The 19,891-nt window shown below is 40.5% G+C and overlaps 1 protein-coding gene across 6 annotated transcripts in view; it reads right to left on the minus strand.

The window, feature by feature from the left end:
• Positions 1-19,891, minus strand: part of PHACTR1 (phosphatase and actin regulator 1) — a 489,864-nt gene that overhangs the window by 56,546 nt on the left and 413,427 nt on the right. For all 6 annotated transcript variants that reach the window (XM_025044937.1, XM_025044935.1, XM_025044940.1 and 3 more), the window contains one exon: positions 8,232-8,553. In XM_025044937.1, coding sequence (XP_024900705.1) covers positions 8,232-8,553 — 322 coding nt within the window. The remainder of the gene's footprint in view (positions 1-8,231; positions 8,554-19,891) is intronic.

Genomic DNA, 19,891 nt, shown 5'->3' on the forward strand with positions numbered 1-19,891 from the left:
AGTAAACTATTCTATATATAGACTAGGGTACTGAGCCTCCCTGACTACAGAATGTGTTTTGAGCTTTCTTTTTTCCAGCAGTGGTAATGAATTTAAATTAATTCACAACCTTTTCTCTGTCCTTGCAGGGACCAATGACCCAAATTTCTGAAACATCGTCTGGGGTTGGGATGTGATGAATAAAACTGTAAGACATACAAAGTCTAAGCAACGGCCCACCCCTCCCAGCATTCTCCTTTTCTGATGCAGGAACCAAATAGTGGTGGCCTTTCCATATGACTTCATCCATAGATATCAATGAATGTCCTAGGTCATGCTTGGCAGGATGGTGGTATCAGGAGGGCAGGATGTGGAGTGAAGAGGCCTATGGTTGAGTCCCAGCTGAGCCATTCACTAGTTGTGCATTTTGGTTTTCAGTTTCTTGTCCGTTAAATAGAGAAACCTGCTTTCCTACCTTACAGGCTGCTGTAAGATCAGAGAATAATGCTGGTTCTGTTGTGCTTTATAAATATCAATGTTGGTAGTTGCTATTTTAACTAGGAATGTAATTAAACACTGATGATTTATCATAAACCAGTCATTATGGATATTATTCATTAATTCGTTTGAACACTTCCTTTAAGGTTTTTATATTTTCGGTCTGCAAAATCTGGACAATGGTTTCCAAGAAGATCAAAGAATCACTATTTATGCATTGGGCAAGGCAGGGTTTCTACTGATGTACACATAGGAATTCAGGCACAGATTCTCTCTCTTCTGAAAATACACTTGCTTTTTTAATCCTCTTAAGACTTCAAAAGATGTTAATGGTTTGTGTAGTCTCATTTTAACCTTTCTCTAACCAGTTTGTTCACCAACCTTGCAGGGGAGAATCTGTCTTGTTCACAGTGATAACACCTTGCACTGAAATCTCATCATGCCCCTTGAAATAGCAGTTAAACTGCAAAACAGTACCTGCAGGTAGCCACTTACAGATGGTAAATATATTCTTTAAAGTCAAAGAACTGACCTAAAGTAAGGGGCTGATAAAACTCTGACCTCAAAGAGTCAGAGACAAGTGTCTAACTAGAATTGCATGAGATTTTAAAGACATGGCCATCAACATAAGAAAAAGAATCTTTCCCTGAAAATGCATTTCATTTAAAACTGTATGCCATTTGTATGACGGTGAACAAAATTCTGAACTTCTTCAAATAAATGTCACTTCACATGCAAATAACACATAGGTATTCAGTTTTATTCTTGCTAGGGCACCAATGCACCTCTGCTTATCATCATGGAACACTCTTATCTGCAGGTGGAAACATTATTAATAAAAACTAATGCAATAATTATGTCAGACTGATGCAATTAAAAGAAATCCTGGGGGTCATCTAGTTCAGAACCAAGAATTAGTCTTTAGAATTTCCTGTAACCCCTGAGGTCACATGAAGACAAGTAATTGTCACCATAAAATGTATTTATAGTAGGACAATGAATGAATTGTGTTATTTGAAAGGCCTAAAAATAATTACAAAATAATAGAATTGTAGAGACTGAAGGGATTTGGGGGGATACTGATTTCAATTTCTTCTGTCCAATGCTGAAATTATTATTTTTTCAATATTCTTGAAGGTAGTAATTTAATCCCCAGCTAATAGGCTGATTAAAGCATAAATTCCAAGATTGATGCCAACTAGATTGCAGAGCTTACTGCAGATACTAAAAATAAAAAATTGGTTAATACCGAAGAATAAAATAACCATATGACCCAGCAATCTATCTTCTGGGTATTTATCCAAAAAATTTGAAAACTTTATCCATAAATATATATGCACCCCAATGATCATAGCAGCATTATTCACAGTGGCCAAGATATGGAAACAACCAAAGTGTCCTTTGATAGATGATTAGATAAAGAAGATGTGGTACATATATACAATGGACTATTACCCAGCCATAACAAAAGATGAAATACTGCCATTTGTGACAACATGGATGGGTCTTGAGATTATCATGCTAAGCGAAATAAATCAGATAGGAAAAGTTGAGAACCATATGATTTCATTTACATGTGGGATATAAAACTTAAAGCAACAATTGTATTGGAAGTCTTAGCCACAACAATTAGATAAGAAAGAGAAATAAAAAATATCTGAATTGGAAAGGAAGAAGTAAAACTCTTATTATTTGCTGATGACATGATACTATATATGGAGAACCCTAAAGATTCCACCAAAAAACTGCTAGAACTGATCAATGAATTCAGTAAAGTAGCAGGATACAAAATTAATATTCAGAAGTCGGTGGCATTTTTATATACCAATGGTGAACTTTCAGAAAGAGAAATTAAGAAAACAATCCCATTTACAATAACATCAAAAACAATAAAATACCTGAGAATCAAATTAACCAAGGAGGCAAAAGACCTGTTCTCAGAAAATTATGTCATTGAAAAAAGAAATTGAAGAAGATTTAAATAAATGGAAGCATATATCATGCTCATGTAGGAAGAATCAACATCATTAAAATGGCCATCCTACCCAAAGCAATATCTATCAAAATACCAATGGCATTTTTCAAAGAGCTAGAACAAATAATCCTAAAATTTATATAGAACCACAAAAGACCTCAAATGGCCAAATCTTGAGAAAGAAGAACAAAGTTGAAGGTATCAAGTTATGTGATATCAAAATTCATCACATTTTCCATCACCAGATCTATCTGATATGAATGTATCTAAGGTCAAGCTCCTCAGAGATAGGGAACGAGGACCTAGTAGATGCTCTAAAACCAAAAGCATTGCTTGAATGAATAAGTGAATTTACTAGGCAGTCCCTATCAAAATACCAATTGCATTTTTCAGAGAGCTATTAGAAATAAACCTAAAATTTATATGGAGCCATTAAAAACTCCTAATAGCCAGGGCAATCTTGAGAAAAAAGAACAAAGTTGGAGGTATCACATTACCTGATATCAAACTTTACCACAAGGCTATAGTAATCAAAACAGCATGGTACTGGCATAAAAAACAGATACATTGATCAATGGAACAGAATAGAGACCCCAGAAATAAATTCACACCTATACGCTCACTTAATATACGACAAAGGAGGCAAGAATATACAATGCAGTAAAGACAGTATCTTCAATAAATGGTGCTGAGAAAACTGGACAGATACATGCAACAACAATAAAAATAAAAAACTGGACCACCTTCTTACACTCCCTACAAGAACAGACTCAAAATGGATTAAAGATTTAAATGTAAGACCCAAAACCATAAAACTTATAGAAGAAAACATAAGCAGTAAACTCTCTGATATTGCTAACAGTAATTTCTTTGCAGATATATCTCTTCAGGTGAGGCAAACAAAGGAAAAATAAACAAATGGGACTACATCAAACTAAAAAGTTTTTGTACAGCAAAGGAAACCATCAACAAAACGAAAAGATAACCGACTGAATGGGAGAAGATATTAGCTTATGATACATCTGATAAGAGGTCAATATCCAAAAATATATAAAGAACTCACACAACTTAACAACAAAAAAACCAATTCAATTAAAAAATGGGCAGAAGACCTGAACAGATATTTCTCTAAAGAGGAAATATGGATAACCAATATATATATATATGAAAAGATACAAGGTCACTATTCACCAGAGAAATGCAAATTAAAACCACATTGAGATATCACTTCACACCTGTCAGAATGGATTTATTGATTTATCATCAATAAATCAAAGAACAAATGTTGGTGAGGATGTGGAGAAAAGGGAACCCTCATACACGGTTGGTGGCTTTGCAAATTGGTATAGCTGCTATGGAAAACAGTCTGGAGGTTTCTCAAAAAATTAAAAATGGATATAACTTTTGATCCAACAATTGCACTTCTGGATATTTATCCAAAGAAAACCAAAACAATAATTTGTAAAGGTCTATGCACCTCTATGTTCATGGCAGCACAATTTACAATAACTAAGATATGTAAGCAACCTAAATGCCCATTAACCGATGATTGGATAAAGAAGTTATGGTTCATACATGCAACGGACTACTATTCAGCCATTAAAAAAATGCAATCCTACCATTTGCAATGACATGGATAGACCTAGAGGTTATTATGCTGAGTGAAATAAGTCAGAAAGAGAAAGATGAATACCATATGATTTCACTTATATGCGGAATCTAAGGAACAAAAAGAACAAACTAATCAAAAACAGACTCACAAATATAGAGAACTATCTGGTGATGGCTAGAGGAGAGTGGGATTGGGGGGATGGGAGAATGGAGTGAAGGATTAAAGAAGTACAAATTAGCAGTTGATAGATGGTCACAGGGATGGGGAGCATGGCATAGGGAATACAGTTAGCATTAATGCATGGAGAGCCAGAGGAGAGAAAGAGCAATTGGGGGGATCATTTTATAGACTATATAAATATCTAACCAATGTACTATATACTTGAAACTAATAATAAAATAAAATTTTAAAAATGCAACATAAAAAATAAAATTTTAGTTTGTTATGACAACAACAACAACAAAATCCTGAAAGCAACAAACAAATAAGACAAATGAACAGAGACTCATGGACATGGACAACAGTTTAGTGGTTACCAGAGGGAAGTAGAGAGGGGGGAGGTAGATAAGGGTGAAGGGGGTTAAATATATGGTCACCGAAGGCAAATTTGTGGGCTAAACAATTTCGCTTAATATTCACTACCATTTATTGGACCCTTACTAAGTTATGCCATCCAATAAGATGATTTATTTGGATTAAGTCATTTGTTCTTCACAAACAACTCTAATGAGGTTGGTGGTGTTATCATTCCTGTTTTATGGATGAAGAATCAAAGGCAAAAAGAAGCAGTATATCTGAGATTGAAACACTGGCAGTTAGAGTCTGGAACCTATTTACTCAGCCATGACGTGGGGGCTGCCTCCAGCTTGGCCATGCTGCCTAGGGCAGCCCTATGACTTTGGATAAATATGGAACTCTCGTTAAATTTGCTTCTGCTGATCTCTAGTTCTCTCCTTCTGTACCTGTCCCACCAAATCTGGTGACCCAATTTTGTAACTATTTAACTACATGTTATTTTTTTAGTGTCTTCAAGCAGGGTCCAGATTAGGGTAAGGATTAAGAATTTCAGACACATTAGAACAGATTTAGCACAATCTTGAGAGAAGATAGTAAAGGGTCTAGAAACCATCTCGATGAATAATTCCATGAATTTGGGATTATTAGCATGGAAGAAGGAAGCCCTTAGATAAACTAAATGGTAGCTATGTTCAAAGATTTTGAAGCTTTTCATAAGAAAAGAAGATTAAAAATGAGATCAGAGGGGTTATACTAAGTAAGACTTTTAGATTAATATAAGAAAGAACTTTGTAATAATCAGGCCTTCTCGACAAGGGGGTGGGCTCTCTTGGGACCTAGCTAGGTTCCCTTTCTTGTAGAGACTAGAAGACAAATAGGAACACTGGAACGGGCAGTAAGTTAGTTGCCTGGATGGGCTTCAAGGTCCCTTTTAATTGTAAGATGACTATTCAAATTTATGGTTTAAAGTCAGACATTAAAGCTGTTCAATTCTTCCTTTAATTTTCATGTTACCTACACTGTTTCGTCAGCATCAGACCTTAGGTCTAGGCTAATGCCCAACAGGTGACGTTCTATGGGACCTCAGAGACTTGGTGGGCAGAATGCCTAAGTGTTTGGTAATGTTTCTTCTTCCCTGCAGTATTTTTTGAGGTCACTGGAAATTGCCAGGAGAAGAGAGAAATAACTGTTTCTCTCTTAACCAAACCTGGTCAGAACAAGAATGAAGTCATGTTGACAGGCAACAGAAAAAATTTATAGAAAGTAAAAAGAAAAGTGGGTAATGTCACTGGAGATAGCAGCGGTTCCCGCACTAAACTGACAGGTGGTCTGTGACCTTGCTCTGCTCCCAGATCCTTCTAGGACTCCTGGAATACAATGTGGATGCTCAGAAAAATCTCTCCATCTTTGTCTGGGAAGAAGGCCTCTATTTTTCTGGAGGGCGATCTTGTCAAAGTGAATTATACATTAGCTCCTCATGTCCTGGCTGGTCTAGCAGAACAACCCTGCCTTGACCTAGGATAAGAGGGGAGGCAGACAGAGGAGGTAACGACAGCCCAGGGGTTGCCTTGGCTCAGCTGCCAAGATCATGCTGTCCTCCTGCTCACTCTCTCCTCCCAGATCACAGCATCTCCCCACCACCACTCTACATTTGTTCTTTTTGATTCATTTCGATAAAGAACCTGACCCAGTTTAGGTTAATAGACCTACCTATTGGTCTATAGTCAATTGAAATATTCTACAAATACACACAGGAATTACTCAACCAAGGATACTGTGTAACTTATGCGTTAGTACTTTCAACCGAACCTTTTAAAATGGTATGCTTTAAGGGGAAATGTATTTAGCGATATCCTCCTAATATACTGTCATGAGTACCTTTTTCAATTCTTTAAAGCTCCTGAAAGATACAAAAACATACTGGATATACAGTAGATGTGGGGATAGGAAATTATGTTGACTGTTAGCTATCTTTAGAAAAGCAATTGTACCAGAATAGAAAGAGTTCTGAATTTGCAGCAAGAAGAGCCAGGCTCGAAGGTGTGGCCCCCACTTGCTACCCAGGGCAGTGCTTTCCAAAATGTCTGTGGGGAAGGACCTGTTCTGTGGGTTGGTTGGTTGATTTGCATATTTTAATTTTCAATCCATCACAAATTAATGCTTTCGTAAAATATAAAATATAGAAAAAGTAAAACTTTTTTATTATAGGATTTGACAGACATAAAATTAATCTGTAAAATTGCTATAAAGTGTATAAAGGCTTGCTCTCAGTTTCTGTACGTATCTGGTTGCAGATGAGCAATAAGACATTTGTGGGACACTGAATAGTGGCCTTCAGGAACTCACCTAGCTTTCCACAGTTTCTCCACTTACTCGGTCTTCTTAGGCAATATGAGGGTTAAGAACGATAATAAAGGTGTGTGATCAACTAAAAAGTGCCATCCATTTAATTATTGTCCTCATTAACAATAACAGTGGTTGAAATTGATGGCAAGGGGCCAAATACATTTTTTTTTTTAATGTGGTGCAATCAAGTCAGAATTCCTAGCAGCAGGCAGCAACTTCCCTTGGATTCATCAATTTCTCCAAAATAGAATGCTTGGCTGAGAAGCAGGAAGGGAGAAAGCCACTGAGAGACAGGAAATGACAGAAAGCTCCTGATGGTGTCCATTTTGTCTCTGGCTCTCTGTCTGGTGATAAGCTGGGTACCCCAGACTTCAATTTTCCCATCCATAGGACCCAGTTAACAGCAGTCACTAGTCTGGGACAGGCATTCAAGATCCCAGCTCAGACACACCTTTCACGCCACATTGCCACTTTCTTCTTGTCATGTCAGGGAACGAGGTCAAGCAATGTGCCCCGGAATCATAGTAGGAAATTTCAGCCACCTATTGGGCTCAAGAGGAGTGGTATTTGAATACAGAAACCAGCATGAGAGGGCTCCCTAGATGGTGAGGAGTCACGGTCTTTGCTGTAGGTCTGCCCGTGGGGTCCTCTTATCAGATCTCCCAGCAATGCTATTGGGAACAGATTCCGGTGAAATAGGGGGCTACACCAGTTGTTGCTAAATATTAGAGGCTCATATGCATCTAACCAGACCACAGTATTCTACTTCCTCCATTGGCAAGAACCAGGGTACACCTCTCCATCATTCCCATCCCTCTGATGTTCTACCATCTTCCCGCTAGTCTTATCTTTTATTATTTGACCTTCAAATGGACTTTTTTTAATATCATAAAAGTAATATATAAAAAAATTAAACAGTGTAGAAAGACATGAAACAGTAAAGCAGATTTTCTCCCCATTTTCCTGTCCTAGGGATAGCTACTATTAATGATTATGTGTAGATGCTTTCAAAAAATGTTAAGGCTTATAGAAATATAATATGTGCTAGCATATATATGTTACTTGCTCTATTTGATAAATGTGATTGTTCTGTAGTTTGGCAATTGTCAACATCATTTTTTTCTTCCATACTTTCTTTGACATTCAGATTTTGGTCTGATTTTACCTTCAAACTTTTTTCTGCAGTGAGACGAGCCCTTGTCCTGGTCTTCGCATCCCCTTGTCAAGGTCAAATCCCCAACGTTCCTTCTTCCCCCTCTCCATCCAAGCTCTCCCCTCCAGCCCTCACCCCACCCACCCAATTACCTTTCCAGCCTCTGCATGGTAATGGCCAGCGTTTTGTTCAGCTCGTCTATCATCCTGCAGCCCGAGGGGTGCATGGGAAGGGACCCTGTGGTGGAGGGGAGGTGCTGGCTGAGGCTGCCATACTGCAGCTGGTGCTGGATCTGGGACGGCAGGACCGTGTGGTGGTGCTGGGCCCCGCCCTGCTGGCCACTCTTCTGGGCTGCGTAGGATGCCAGGGAGAGATCTGGCCCCCCTACAGGCATACAGATCATGACTTTCTTTGGAGGTAGAGGAGGCGACAGTTTCACTGGCAGACAAGGCAATTTCACAGGGGCGCCAGGATCTGCAGCAGAAGGAGGTGAGAGACAGATATGAGTTTTAGGGCATTGGAAGGAACCCAGAAGACTGCAAGTGCCCACCTTGGGACTGTGGCCATTGAGAGGCCCTGAGATAATATGCATCCACTGAAGACACCAGCAGGGTGAGTGCTACTCAATTAGTTCCCACTATCTCATTTCATGCCTAAAGTATGCTGGCTTCATGGGCCCTGAGGGACCCAGGCATTAGTGGCATCTGTCACATGGCTGTCAGGCTGAGGCTTGCCAGCAGCAGGAAGGAGGAACGAATGCAATGTACTCTTCTGCTCATGGAAACCTGTGGACTTATAAAGAGTTTTCTAGGATATGCCATGATGCCTACAATTTGGCCACTGTAATGTGAACATATCCTTTCTGTTGGCACTTTCTAACAGGCATGCGATTAGAAGCCAGCCCTAGATTCGAGTCTATTAACAGCTTATCCCTCCACAAAGTGACTTTAATGCTGCCAATCTCCATTCCTTCATCTGTCACCTGGGGACAATCACCCCCCCTGCAAGGAAGTTTTGTGAGGATTGTTACAGAGACAGCTCAGGTGCCCCCGGTGGGAGCGAGGTTCGAGCATGGTGGCCGGGCTGGCCAGCCCACTCATATGACATCCACAGGGAGCTGTTCAAACTGTAGGGAGGCTCCAACAGGCACTCTGTGGCCTGGTCAAACAGGCACACACTCAACCCACTGGTTCTATGACAATGGCTTAGAACCACTGAAGCTTCCCAGAGATGCTCCAAATTAAGGAGAGCTTATGGTCAGACCATACCTCAGGGTGTCTTTGGGATGACCTTGTAGTCCTCTGCTGTACCCCACACTTCTGGAAATTATCTAGCACTCGGGGGGACATGGCTGAGCCCCGTGGGTTGCAGCCTGCCTGGGAGAACATGGCAGCTTGGGGGGGGGGGCGGGGCATACTGGCAAATGTACGAGGCAGGTGAAGCACTCTCGACTTCACACCTGGTGCTCACGTTGGGGAGCACTGCAGGATTTGACTCTTGGTCTTTGAGGCCTTAGATTTTTCTCTGTCTGCTTCGAGTATAGACTTTTTCCAGATTAAATACCACAATATTGTTAAAATGACACAAATCCAATCATGTCACTCTTCAGTTTAAAACCCACCAGTGGCCTAGAAATAAAGCCCAACTTCCTGACACATCAGTCAAAGCTTCCATGGTCTGCTGTTCAGTTCATCTCTTCATGTCCACGCTTCACCTCTGTGAAGTCTGCTCTGATTCCTCCAATTGGAAATAACCTCACCCATCTTACTTCTGATCAGAGTCTTTCTTACTACTCGTACTGCTTTTTTCTGTAGAATAAGATTCTACTTATTTGTTCACCCACAAATTCAGTTTCCACCCTCAGCTAAGTCCTATCAGCTGGCCTTTGTCCCTCACATTCTCCATCAGGGCCATTGTGATCTTCCTGGCTCCCCACCCTCAGTGATCACCTCTCTTATTTCATAGAGAAACCCGAGAAAACATAGAGAATTTCATAGGTCAGCACTCAAGGCTCCTCCTCCTTTTGGATCAGGCCTGTTTCTCACCATTACCCATTGGCATCCACCCTCATTCCTGAACTGAGTTCCCCAAACCATCTGATCTTTCCATACCCCTGGGCCTTTGTTACTTTCCTTTAATTTAGAATATTCTCTGTTTTGTCATCTTGATCAATTCCTGCTCTTCCTTCAATATCCAGTTCAAAAATGACCTCTCCTGAAAACTTTCCTTGATCATTACATAACTCCTTCTATTCTGCACCCATTAGACCTACTGTGGGTGTGTGGTATGTCACTAGGACATTAGAGCAAACACACCAGGCTTATTACATGTCAGATGTTGTTCTAAGTGCTTTTCATATCTAACCAATTTAATCCTCGCCACAAGCCTGTGACGTAGACACCATTATTATCTCACTTTTACAGATGATGGCACTGGACTCTGAAGACACCGAACTGTGCTTCCTGTTTACAGAGCTGTCTTTCCTGGAGAGCAAAGACTGTGAATAATTTGTCATTATATCCTGAGCAGCTCACATAGCAAGAGGCTCAAAACATGTTTACGGAATAAGCTGAAACTGTGATGCTCTGGTGTGGGATGAATTCACACCTTCCCCAGAAAGAGACAGTCTAGGAGGCAGATATGAGCATAAAATAGATTACAGTTTTGGGATCATGCAGCTGTGGGTATATGGGCACTAAACTGCTGCAGAGACACAGAAAAGCCTATTAACTCCAGACAACCTAATAAGATTGTTCCGCAACATCAGAATGTGAATCAGTCATAACCACAAGGCTCCCTCATGCTCCCCTGAAGGCTCAGCCTGTTCATTGCCATCCCCATGCACAGGACACAATGTAACCACCCTTTATAACAAGTGGTGCTAATCTCAAAGTGGCTGAGATGCAGAAACTCACCACCCTTGTCCCGTTCCTGTTACTGCAGGGTGCACTCCCGTGGCTCTTGGAAGGTTTAGCACAAACCTAGCAAATGCGATGTGTCTGGAAGTGTTAAAGTTTTTCATCCAGGGACCCTTTATCCACGATTCTCTCATTTGTGGGTCTAGTTGTCTGTCTAAGGCAGCTACGTACTCATCGGCTTAAACAGGAGAAAGTAGACCCAAGACGGCAGGATGGAGCTGTCCGCCCAGGAAGGGAAAGTGATTACATTGGGTTCCACCTATGTTCCTAAGCTCTAACTTCCCGCACACACTCCTCCAAAGTATTACTTGTCACTACTTCCAGAGAAAAACTTATTTGGTTTCACCACCGGCAAAACAGCCAAGTGTATCTCAGGAATCCATCAAAACAGGGAAGGAAGAAGTGATGAGTGGGACCAAATTAGTGGAGACAGTTACTTTTATTGTCCCAGGAAAGACAGGCTGGGACTTTGGAGAACCTTTTCTTGCCCTCTCCTGCCTTAATCTTCCTTCGGTCATAAATGAAATAGGGATAGAAAATGAAAATGAATCATTTAAAATAATGTTTGGCTCAGGAGATTTGATAAAAAGAAAGGAAATTAAGAAAATGGTTAAAATCAGGTAGCATTGTTGGCTTTCAGTAAATTAGCTCTGCATTCCCCATCTTTCTCCATCATTGTGGATAACCTAGCAGGACCTAAGCAGCTCAGATGTTTCGCAACTTGGCAGTACCTATTTTTATATCTTTATGACGTCTTAACACAAAGTCATTCCTTATAACAGATCTGGAGGCATGATTTAGAGCTAGCTGTACCTGATCTGTCTTTCTGAATTTCTGTCTATCTCTTTATCTTTCTGTGTCTCACAAACGTCTGTATTTCCTGCTCCCTTGATCATGACACCAGCCTGGGACCTCGTCTCCCATTATTGCATAGGTGACAGAGTCGAAGCCCTCTCATGAATGCCTGCCTTGTACCAGACATTTCCTTAAAGCGCAGTCATGCCTGAGGTCCCATGATGGCTCCTTAATCCAGTCAACCCTGCAAGTCCAAGTGTGACTCTGGGTCATCCCCGTTCTGATTCCCAGGTATCCCTGGTCCACTCTGCCCTCTCCCATCAGGCCAGTTTCCACATTGGCTTTCCCAATAATCAGGCTCATTCCCTCTTCAGGGCCTCTGTTGCCTCCACCTGCTCCTCAACCAAACCATCCCTGATCCAGTATGATGATCAAAATCGCATTCACCCTTCGAAGCACAAAGGAAGACCTAATTTCTTCTCCCTTGCAGCCTTTCCTCTCCTGAACTCCTGCATCACCACTTAATTCTGCCTTGATTTTGTGCTGGTTCCAGCTGCTTCCTTGTCTTTTCAACCAGCTCCTGGATGGCTCCTCTGGTGTGCACATCAGCACTCCCCACAGGGTGCCCTGCCTGGAGCACCAGTGAGGCTCAGCTCTTCATGGCTGAGAGCCCTTGCCGCCCCATGATTCTCAGTCTTGGGTGCATTAGGATCATATTGATGTGGACCCCTTCACGCCCCTCCTCAGGGATCCTATGTGGGGTCATGGTGGCAGGGTAGGGGTGGGGTGGTGGTGGTGGTGGTGGTCCAGCTTTATATTTTTAAAAAGCCGTGTTTGAAAATTACTCTTAGTCTCTTACTCTTGTCTTTTGAAAACAAACAAACAAAAATGGCACTAATCCTTAGAGCAGAGTTCTTGGACCACCTGTAGGTCCTTTGATGTTTGCTAGAAGTTTCTATCCCTAGGCTTCACCCTGACCTACTGAGTCAGAATCTCTGGGCCAGGTGTTTGGATGTTAAATGCTTCCCAGGTGCTTGCCATACATGGGGAGTTGAAAGTCACTGATTCAGCGTGCTAAATTGCATTGAGTATGATGCTGCCGGAGGCCGGGATATTCTTGCACTCGATGGCCAGGATGTCCGTCCTGAGAGGTCACTGGCATGGTCTCCAGGTTCTATTTCTATGCCCCCAACATGTAAAAAGTAAAAGACCAATATGTGTGTAGGAAACAAATTTACTGAAAACTAATTTGCCTAAAATCTATTCACCTAATAAATAGCTTGCCTCAATCTAAAGTTCACAATTAAAAGATTTATTTATAAACTAATTTGTTTAATGGCACTTCTGATTTAATTTTATATTTATAAAAATCATTATCACTGAGCATTTTGTGACTAACAAAATTTCTTATATACTTGTAGGTAGATCTTTCTATTTTATTTGCTTTAGAATACTTTTAAGGACATTTTAGACAAGTTTGCCTAAAGAGCCATTTTCAAAATTTTGTCACAAGCAATAAATACTTAATCAAAAGTTTAGCTTTTCCTACAGAGTTGACTCAATGATTCGAGATTCCAGTTGACTCAAGATTCCTCTTGCCTTGCTTATTTTTGGTTTGCCCTATGTGTACTGTATGCATTTGTTAGATGAATGAAGAAATATTTCTGTTTAGTGAGGCACCGATATTCCTGTAGTAAGGATGGCAGAATGAGATGAATGAATTGGTATTGTACTGCATGTCACCCACTTTTTCTTTCCAAGATAACAAATTCTTAAGGTAGTGATCCCATCAACCTCATTAGAGGGGTTGGGGAGGGGCAAATTTCTGGGCCTCGCTTTCAGAGATTCAGATTCAGTAGGTCGACAATGGGGCACAGGGGTCTGCTTTGTAAATAAACTCCTAGATCACTCTGACCTAAGCGAAGACCACACTTTGAGAAAATGCCTTTATTTATTACCAGACTAAGAAGCACAAAGTCGTTACCAAAATTTGTCTTACTAAAAATAGAAGGTAAACTGTAAAAATCACACACTCATTTAGCTCTGTTAGCATCCACATATTGCTTAATCTCTTTGATGTTTAATTCTTCAATCTGTGAAATGGGGATGAATTAAGATGTCATAGGACTTTTGTAAAACTTAAATAAGATAAAGAACACAAACTGTGTAGGATAGTGTCTGACACTTGGTTAATAAATAGTAACTATGATTCTTGTTGCTCTCATTATTCTTTCGTCATTATGGAATCACTTCCTCAAGAAACCCATCTGCTCTCCCCAAGGTTGGTGCAGGTGCCTACCACTGGATTTTCATGGGCTCTGCGCTTCACTTTGTCACAGCATTTCATATAGAGTCCTTTTAATCCATTTTACTTTTCTTGGCTTGTTTTTTTTTTTTTTTCTTTTGGCAGTAGTTGGATGTGGTGCCCTAATTAAATCACATTGGGTTTGGCTGTTTCCTCACCTGTTCACTAGCTGGGGCTGGGCCTAGTGTATACTAGGTACTCAATAAACATCTGTTGGTTTTCCTTCTCACTATGTCTTTAGAGCAGTGGGAAAGGGTAGAATGAAGTGACCCATTTCTCCTACACTAAGGCTCTGCTAATCAAACTGTGGTTCGTGGACTAGCAACAGCAGAACTTTTTGGGGGTATGAGGAAAATGCAGATTCCTAAGGCCCAGCCCAGACTTTCTGAATCAGAAAGTACATTTTGACAAGGCCTCAGGAAACTCTCCACAATCCAGTCTGAGAACGCTATCCATTAAGAGTCGTTCCTTGGTGAAGAGGCTGATCCCTCCACTGGCAAAATGACAAGAGCCCAGGGCCTTCTGGAGAAGGAACATGCTTTCTCTCTGAGGGCTGGGGAAGGACTTCAGGAAGCTTCTGCTACAGAGTGAGGGTAGAATGACCTGGTGAAATCAGCACTGTTTAGAGCTCAGAAGAGTTGGGGTTTAATCCCAGCTCCAGGACCAAGAAACTCTGTTGCTTTGTCGAAGATATTTAGCTTTCCTAAGCCTCAGTTTTCTCATCTGTAGAAAGGGAGAAGTAAATGCATTACTGTCTAGACAACTTCTATATAAGGTGCTGAGGGGATGAGTGGACTGAAATCCAGCCTGAGATGCATCCTGGCATGGGCCTGAATCACCCCAGAGGAGAAGGCAGTTTTTGTAATTCATTCCTCCAAAGAGCACATCTTTATAATTTTACAAAGCCTCCATACCAGATAAGCAGAGGGCCTGAGTATAAAATATCCCCCAGTACAGTCTTTAATATGTAATAGGAATTCAACAGATAAAGTCTTAATTGATTCTGAAAAAAATAATACTACATTCTCTGCCTCCCGCATAGGAATTGTGTGACAAGATAATGTGGACATGCTTTATAAATTGCAAAGCACTATATATATCTGCAGTGTTACGGGACTCTTGCCACACCTGTGAAAGTTCACCTAGCCTGATGCTTCGCAGGCTGGGGTGGGAAGTTGGAAGCCAAGAAGGCAACAGAGAGTGTAGTGGTCTTATAAGTAGGTAGGTGGAAAAAAACAAGTGAAAGAGAATCAAGTAGTGGAGCAAAGGAGTGTCCAAAAGACCATCTTCGCCCTTTTCCACGTTTGCAACAAAGCACTGCAGGAAAAAGGAAAAAAAAAAAAAAAAGGGTTGTTTAGGTCTCAGCGTGTTGCATCGGTACTGAGAGCTGGTGGAAAGGAATGCAGATGTGGGAGTGAGAAAGCCTGAATTCTCTCCTATTAATTAGCTGGAAAGATTATCTAACCATTTTTTGGGACCCAGGCTCTTTTAACTCTAAAACTCCAGGGATAAAAATGCCTTCAATATCTCAATAGCACCTTACTGAATAAAATGCTTTGCATGTCTCTGCTACATGACCTTTATAGATTGTTGGAGGACTCACTCTATCTCTTGTATTTATAATGATGATAGTGGCTGGTCCTGCTGGGGCACACATAAAGCTCTCTGACTTAGAAATGGATGAGTCTTCTGCAGCAAGACTGATCAAGATGCAGTATATTCATAAAACTGTCTCTGTTGATGGAGTGGGAAAAGTAAAAATGACCAGTTCCAGAGAACAAGGAAAATAAACCCAAACTCTGAGTGTCACAGAGCCATAAAACCCGAGAGAGCTGTATTTCTAAACATGACACAGCTCTGGCTTATGATTTCAGACAAAGAAATGAAAATCTCATATTACTTTTGTGCCATAGGATGGTAGAACGACTCTGGACTAAATGATTATGCCCCTAGCCTCTTTTCTCACCTGTATTAACACCTGCTGTAGAAGCCATTTGTACCTGCTAATATAACAGAAGTACTTGTTAATAGTAGTAGCACTCAATGTCTTAAGGAACAAAGATGTTATAAGAATGTCATTTGCCACCTGGTTCCAGTGGGTTAGAATCTCTGATCTCCTTTCATAGCTACAGACATTCCACCCAAAGACTTAAAGGGCCAATAAGAAGTGTACTTTGAACTTAAATATGAGTCCACTATCACTGAACTACTGAATCAGATTCCTGTTGCTGCAAGAAAGGCACTCAGAGCTCCATCAATTCCTTCGGGCCATCGTAGGGATTCTGTGGGAATCTGCTGATTTTTTCTTTGGTCAAATGCCTGCAAAGGCAAACCGTGTTGACTGACCCCTTGTGGTGGGAGGGATGGTGTGGAGGGAAACAAGAATAACAAATTATATGTGCTAAATGCCCCAAGTCTGGCTTGCTCTCTCAAGCCCCTCCAGCAAAGAGAGACTACAGCTGGCATTTCTGGGGAATATATCATGAGACCTTTCAGAATCCTAAAATTTAGGGCTCTTAGAGCATATGAAGCATCAGCACCAGCAACCAACTTTGGTTCAGAGCCACTTCCCACAAAGAAACATTTTTGTTTTTAAATTGACCCCTCCCAAGCCCATCGGGGAGAATGACAAGTGGAGGAGCACATGCCTCACTGAGAAGAGGCTGGGCAGTGAATGGGGATCACTCACTAGCTGACTCACTTGTGCAAGCAATTCAATTAGATTTTTTAAAGTTAAACTACACATTACTCATTGTCAGGAAATTGCTCTCAAAGAGTTAAAACTGTGGATGTCCCTACAATCATGAGAACAAACATCTGTTGAAAACATGAATATTTTGTTAGAAATCATACACCACCTTTTAAAAAACATATTATACGGCTTATTTTGCAGCGGTGACTAGTGTTCTTGCCTCCCAGGGAGACTGAGTGAGGAGAGTGCCATTCAGCTGATAACAGCTGTTAAACTGAGCCTTTTGCGAGGTAGGCGTAAAGGAAGGCGAGAAGGTCCAGAGACGGACAAATGAAAGGAGCATAGATCCAACAGTGCTTACTGGGGAGGGCTGCTGTCGGTAAATATCCAAGCAAAAAGGAGAGGGAATCAAATCAAGACCACAAGTCCCGAAGGTGAGCATAAATATGTTCATCTGGTCTCAGAACACTAGAACCAGTGGAATGTAGCTATAAAGTTTGAAAACGGTAAATTTAGATCATATAAATGAAATACTACATTGAGCAGATGTAACTGTTATATTCATGGTGAAGGTACAGAGAAGTTCACGTTAGATACATAAATACGATAAAGGAAAAATAAGAATAGATTGCATCTGTTGATCTGATACACGATATTTAGTCATTGTTAGAGGATGTACTCGGATTTCTTGCATTTATAGTGATGGTGGTGGCTGGTCTAACTGTCTGCAGTTGGCATCTACAAGGTCATCCCATTTCCCCCTGAAATTCCCAGTGTGCTCCCTGACACCTCAGGCTGTACCCCAAGTCTGACCGATGGGTAGTTGTCATGTTGTAATTGCTACTCTTATAAGAGGTTGCTTTTCCATCCAGGTTATCATGTTTCCTTCAAATACTACAGAAAACGAGAGAATTAAATTTCACTTATGGCAAAACTCGGAGCCAGAAAATGAGTATCCTGCCATGAATGCTGCAGATGATCGTCCAGCTTTTCCTTCCATGCCTCAGTGACAGAGGCTTCTCTTTCTCACAAGGCCTCTTGTTCTGCTGCTAAGGACAGTAGAGAACAGGGCAGACTAAAATAAATCTCTGCCCTCAGGAAACATTTCTAGGACACTTAAACAATGTCCAAGGGGAAGAACCCAGGGCAGCAGCTTGGTGCCCTTCACAATCTCAGATTGATGCTGGACACCCCCAGTTCCATTTATACATCTAATTGTAAATCTACCCATCAGCATTATTATCCATCTTATCCACAGGAACATCACAGAGATAGGCTTGCATAAAATTACGTGATCATTGCTGAAAGTCCACAAAAGATGCCAGCTTCCTCCTCCAAAGTTAAATCCTTCATCATGGCATTCAGAGCTCTCCACAGCTTTGCTTCTACCCACTTCTGACATAATCTTTCATTAACTTCCAACAAGAATTCCATGTCACTTCCGCACTGGGCTATTTGCTAACATACTATGCCTCATACTCATGCGCCTCTGTGTACTCTGCTTTTCATTTCACAGCAACCTCCTCTCCCAAATCTACCCATCAAATTTTTAATCATCTTTAAGGCCTGTCCCGAATACATTCTTCTTCATGAACTTTTTCTAATTCTTCCAAAACTATTTGATCTCTTACTATTTGAATTTCTTTAGAGCCACATTTATACATCTTCATATTAAAATTTTTCTGTACTTTACAACTGCCTACAACCCCTATAGCTAAAGAGAGAACATCTTTGTAAATTATATCAGGTCTGGCAAGCACCTTGCACATGGTGGGCACTTAAAACATAAGTGCCATTCAACCTTACAAAGGAAGGAAATCCTGTCATGTGCTATTACATGAATGAACCTCAAGGACGTTATGTGAAGAGACATAAGCCAGTCACAAACAGACAAATACTGTATGACTCCACTTACATAGGGTACCTAAGTACTCAAATTCATAGAAATAAGAATGAAAATGATAGTTACCTGGGATGAAAGGAAGAAGAAAAAGTGAAGTGTTTAATAGGTATAGAGTTTCAATTTTACCAAATGAAAAAGTTCTGGAAATCTGTTGCACAATAATGTGGATATACTTAATATTATTGAACTGTACACTTTAAAAAGTTAAAATGGTATATTTTATGTTATATGTTTTCACCACAATAAAAAAAGCACCAAGTGAACTAAATCTCCAATATAACATTGCTACAAAAAATAGGTATTTTGCTGCAATCTTCACCCTAATCATAGAATGAAGAACAGAAAGCACCCTATAAAAATGTTTTAATCTATAGTCCTTCCATGCACTGAGAAAAGAGTTTGCACATTTTGAGAAGAGAAAACCAAGACTGAAAAAATATGGAGAAACAAATACTCAAAAGTAAATTCATGTAAATTTCCCATTCCTTCAAGGTATCAGTTATCAAGAGAGTGTGAACCTTAAACCTCTTCATGAGACTTCTGGGTTACAATTCATTAACATTTAAAAGCACAGATGAGGTCCAAGGTCACAGTGGTCTAAGCATCAAGTTTTTTTGCATTGTCAGAGTAAAATACTGGGAGGGAAGGCAAGGCCAGAGGCAAAAGTAGTTAGACGATTTTGTAGGTTGGAGAGGAGGCTGAAAGAGAACAAAGTGGGTAGGTGGGATGTCGGTAAAAATGAGGACAGAATCAGAGAGCAACAGAGAAACAAAATGAAATTACATATCAGAATATAACTGTAGGACAGTCCATTGTAGACAGTGTCCACAACACTAGAGAGACAGCTATAAATAGGAATATTGGTTTTGACTTGATAAGCACAGGATAGAGGATTCTCATTAGACATGTATCGGGCTGAAAAATACCACAGGGAATAGATGACATTTGTCAGGTAAATTTGTAGTTGCAAATAAGTTTGTAATGTTGCAACTAGCAATGGATCAACTTCTGATAATGCTGTAAGTTTCCTTGTATTGGGTTTCTAAAGATAGTGCAAATAAGCCCTGGGCAGATTTACATAACAGGAGGACTTGTTTTTAAGGATCAGTGTCCTTCTTTTTCCTTCCTTCCTTCCTTCCTTCCTTCCTTCCTTCCTTCCTTCCTTCCTTCCTTCCTTCCTTCCTTCCTTCCTTCCCTCC

Source organism: Pteropus alecto, unplaced genomic scaffold (genome assembly GCF_000325575.1).
Source record: "Pteropus alecto unplaced genomic scaffold, ASM32557v1 scaffold121, whole genome shotgun sequence".
Lineage (NCBI taxonomy): Eukaryota > Metazoa > Chordata > Mammalia > Chiroptera > Pteropodidae > Pteropus > Pteropus alecto.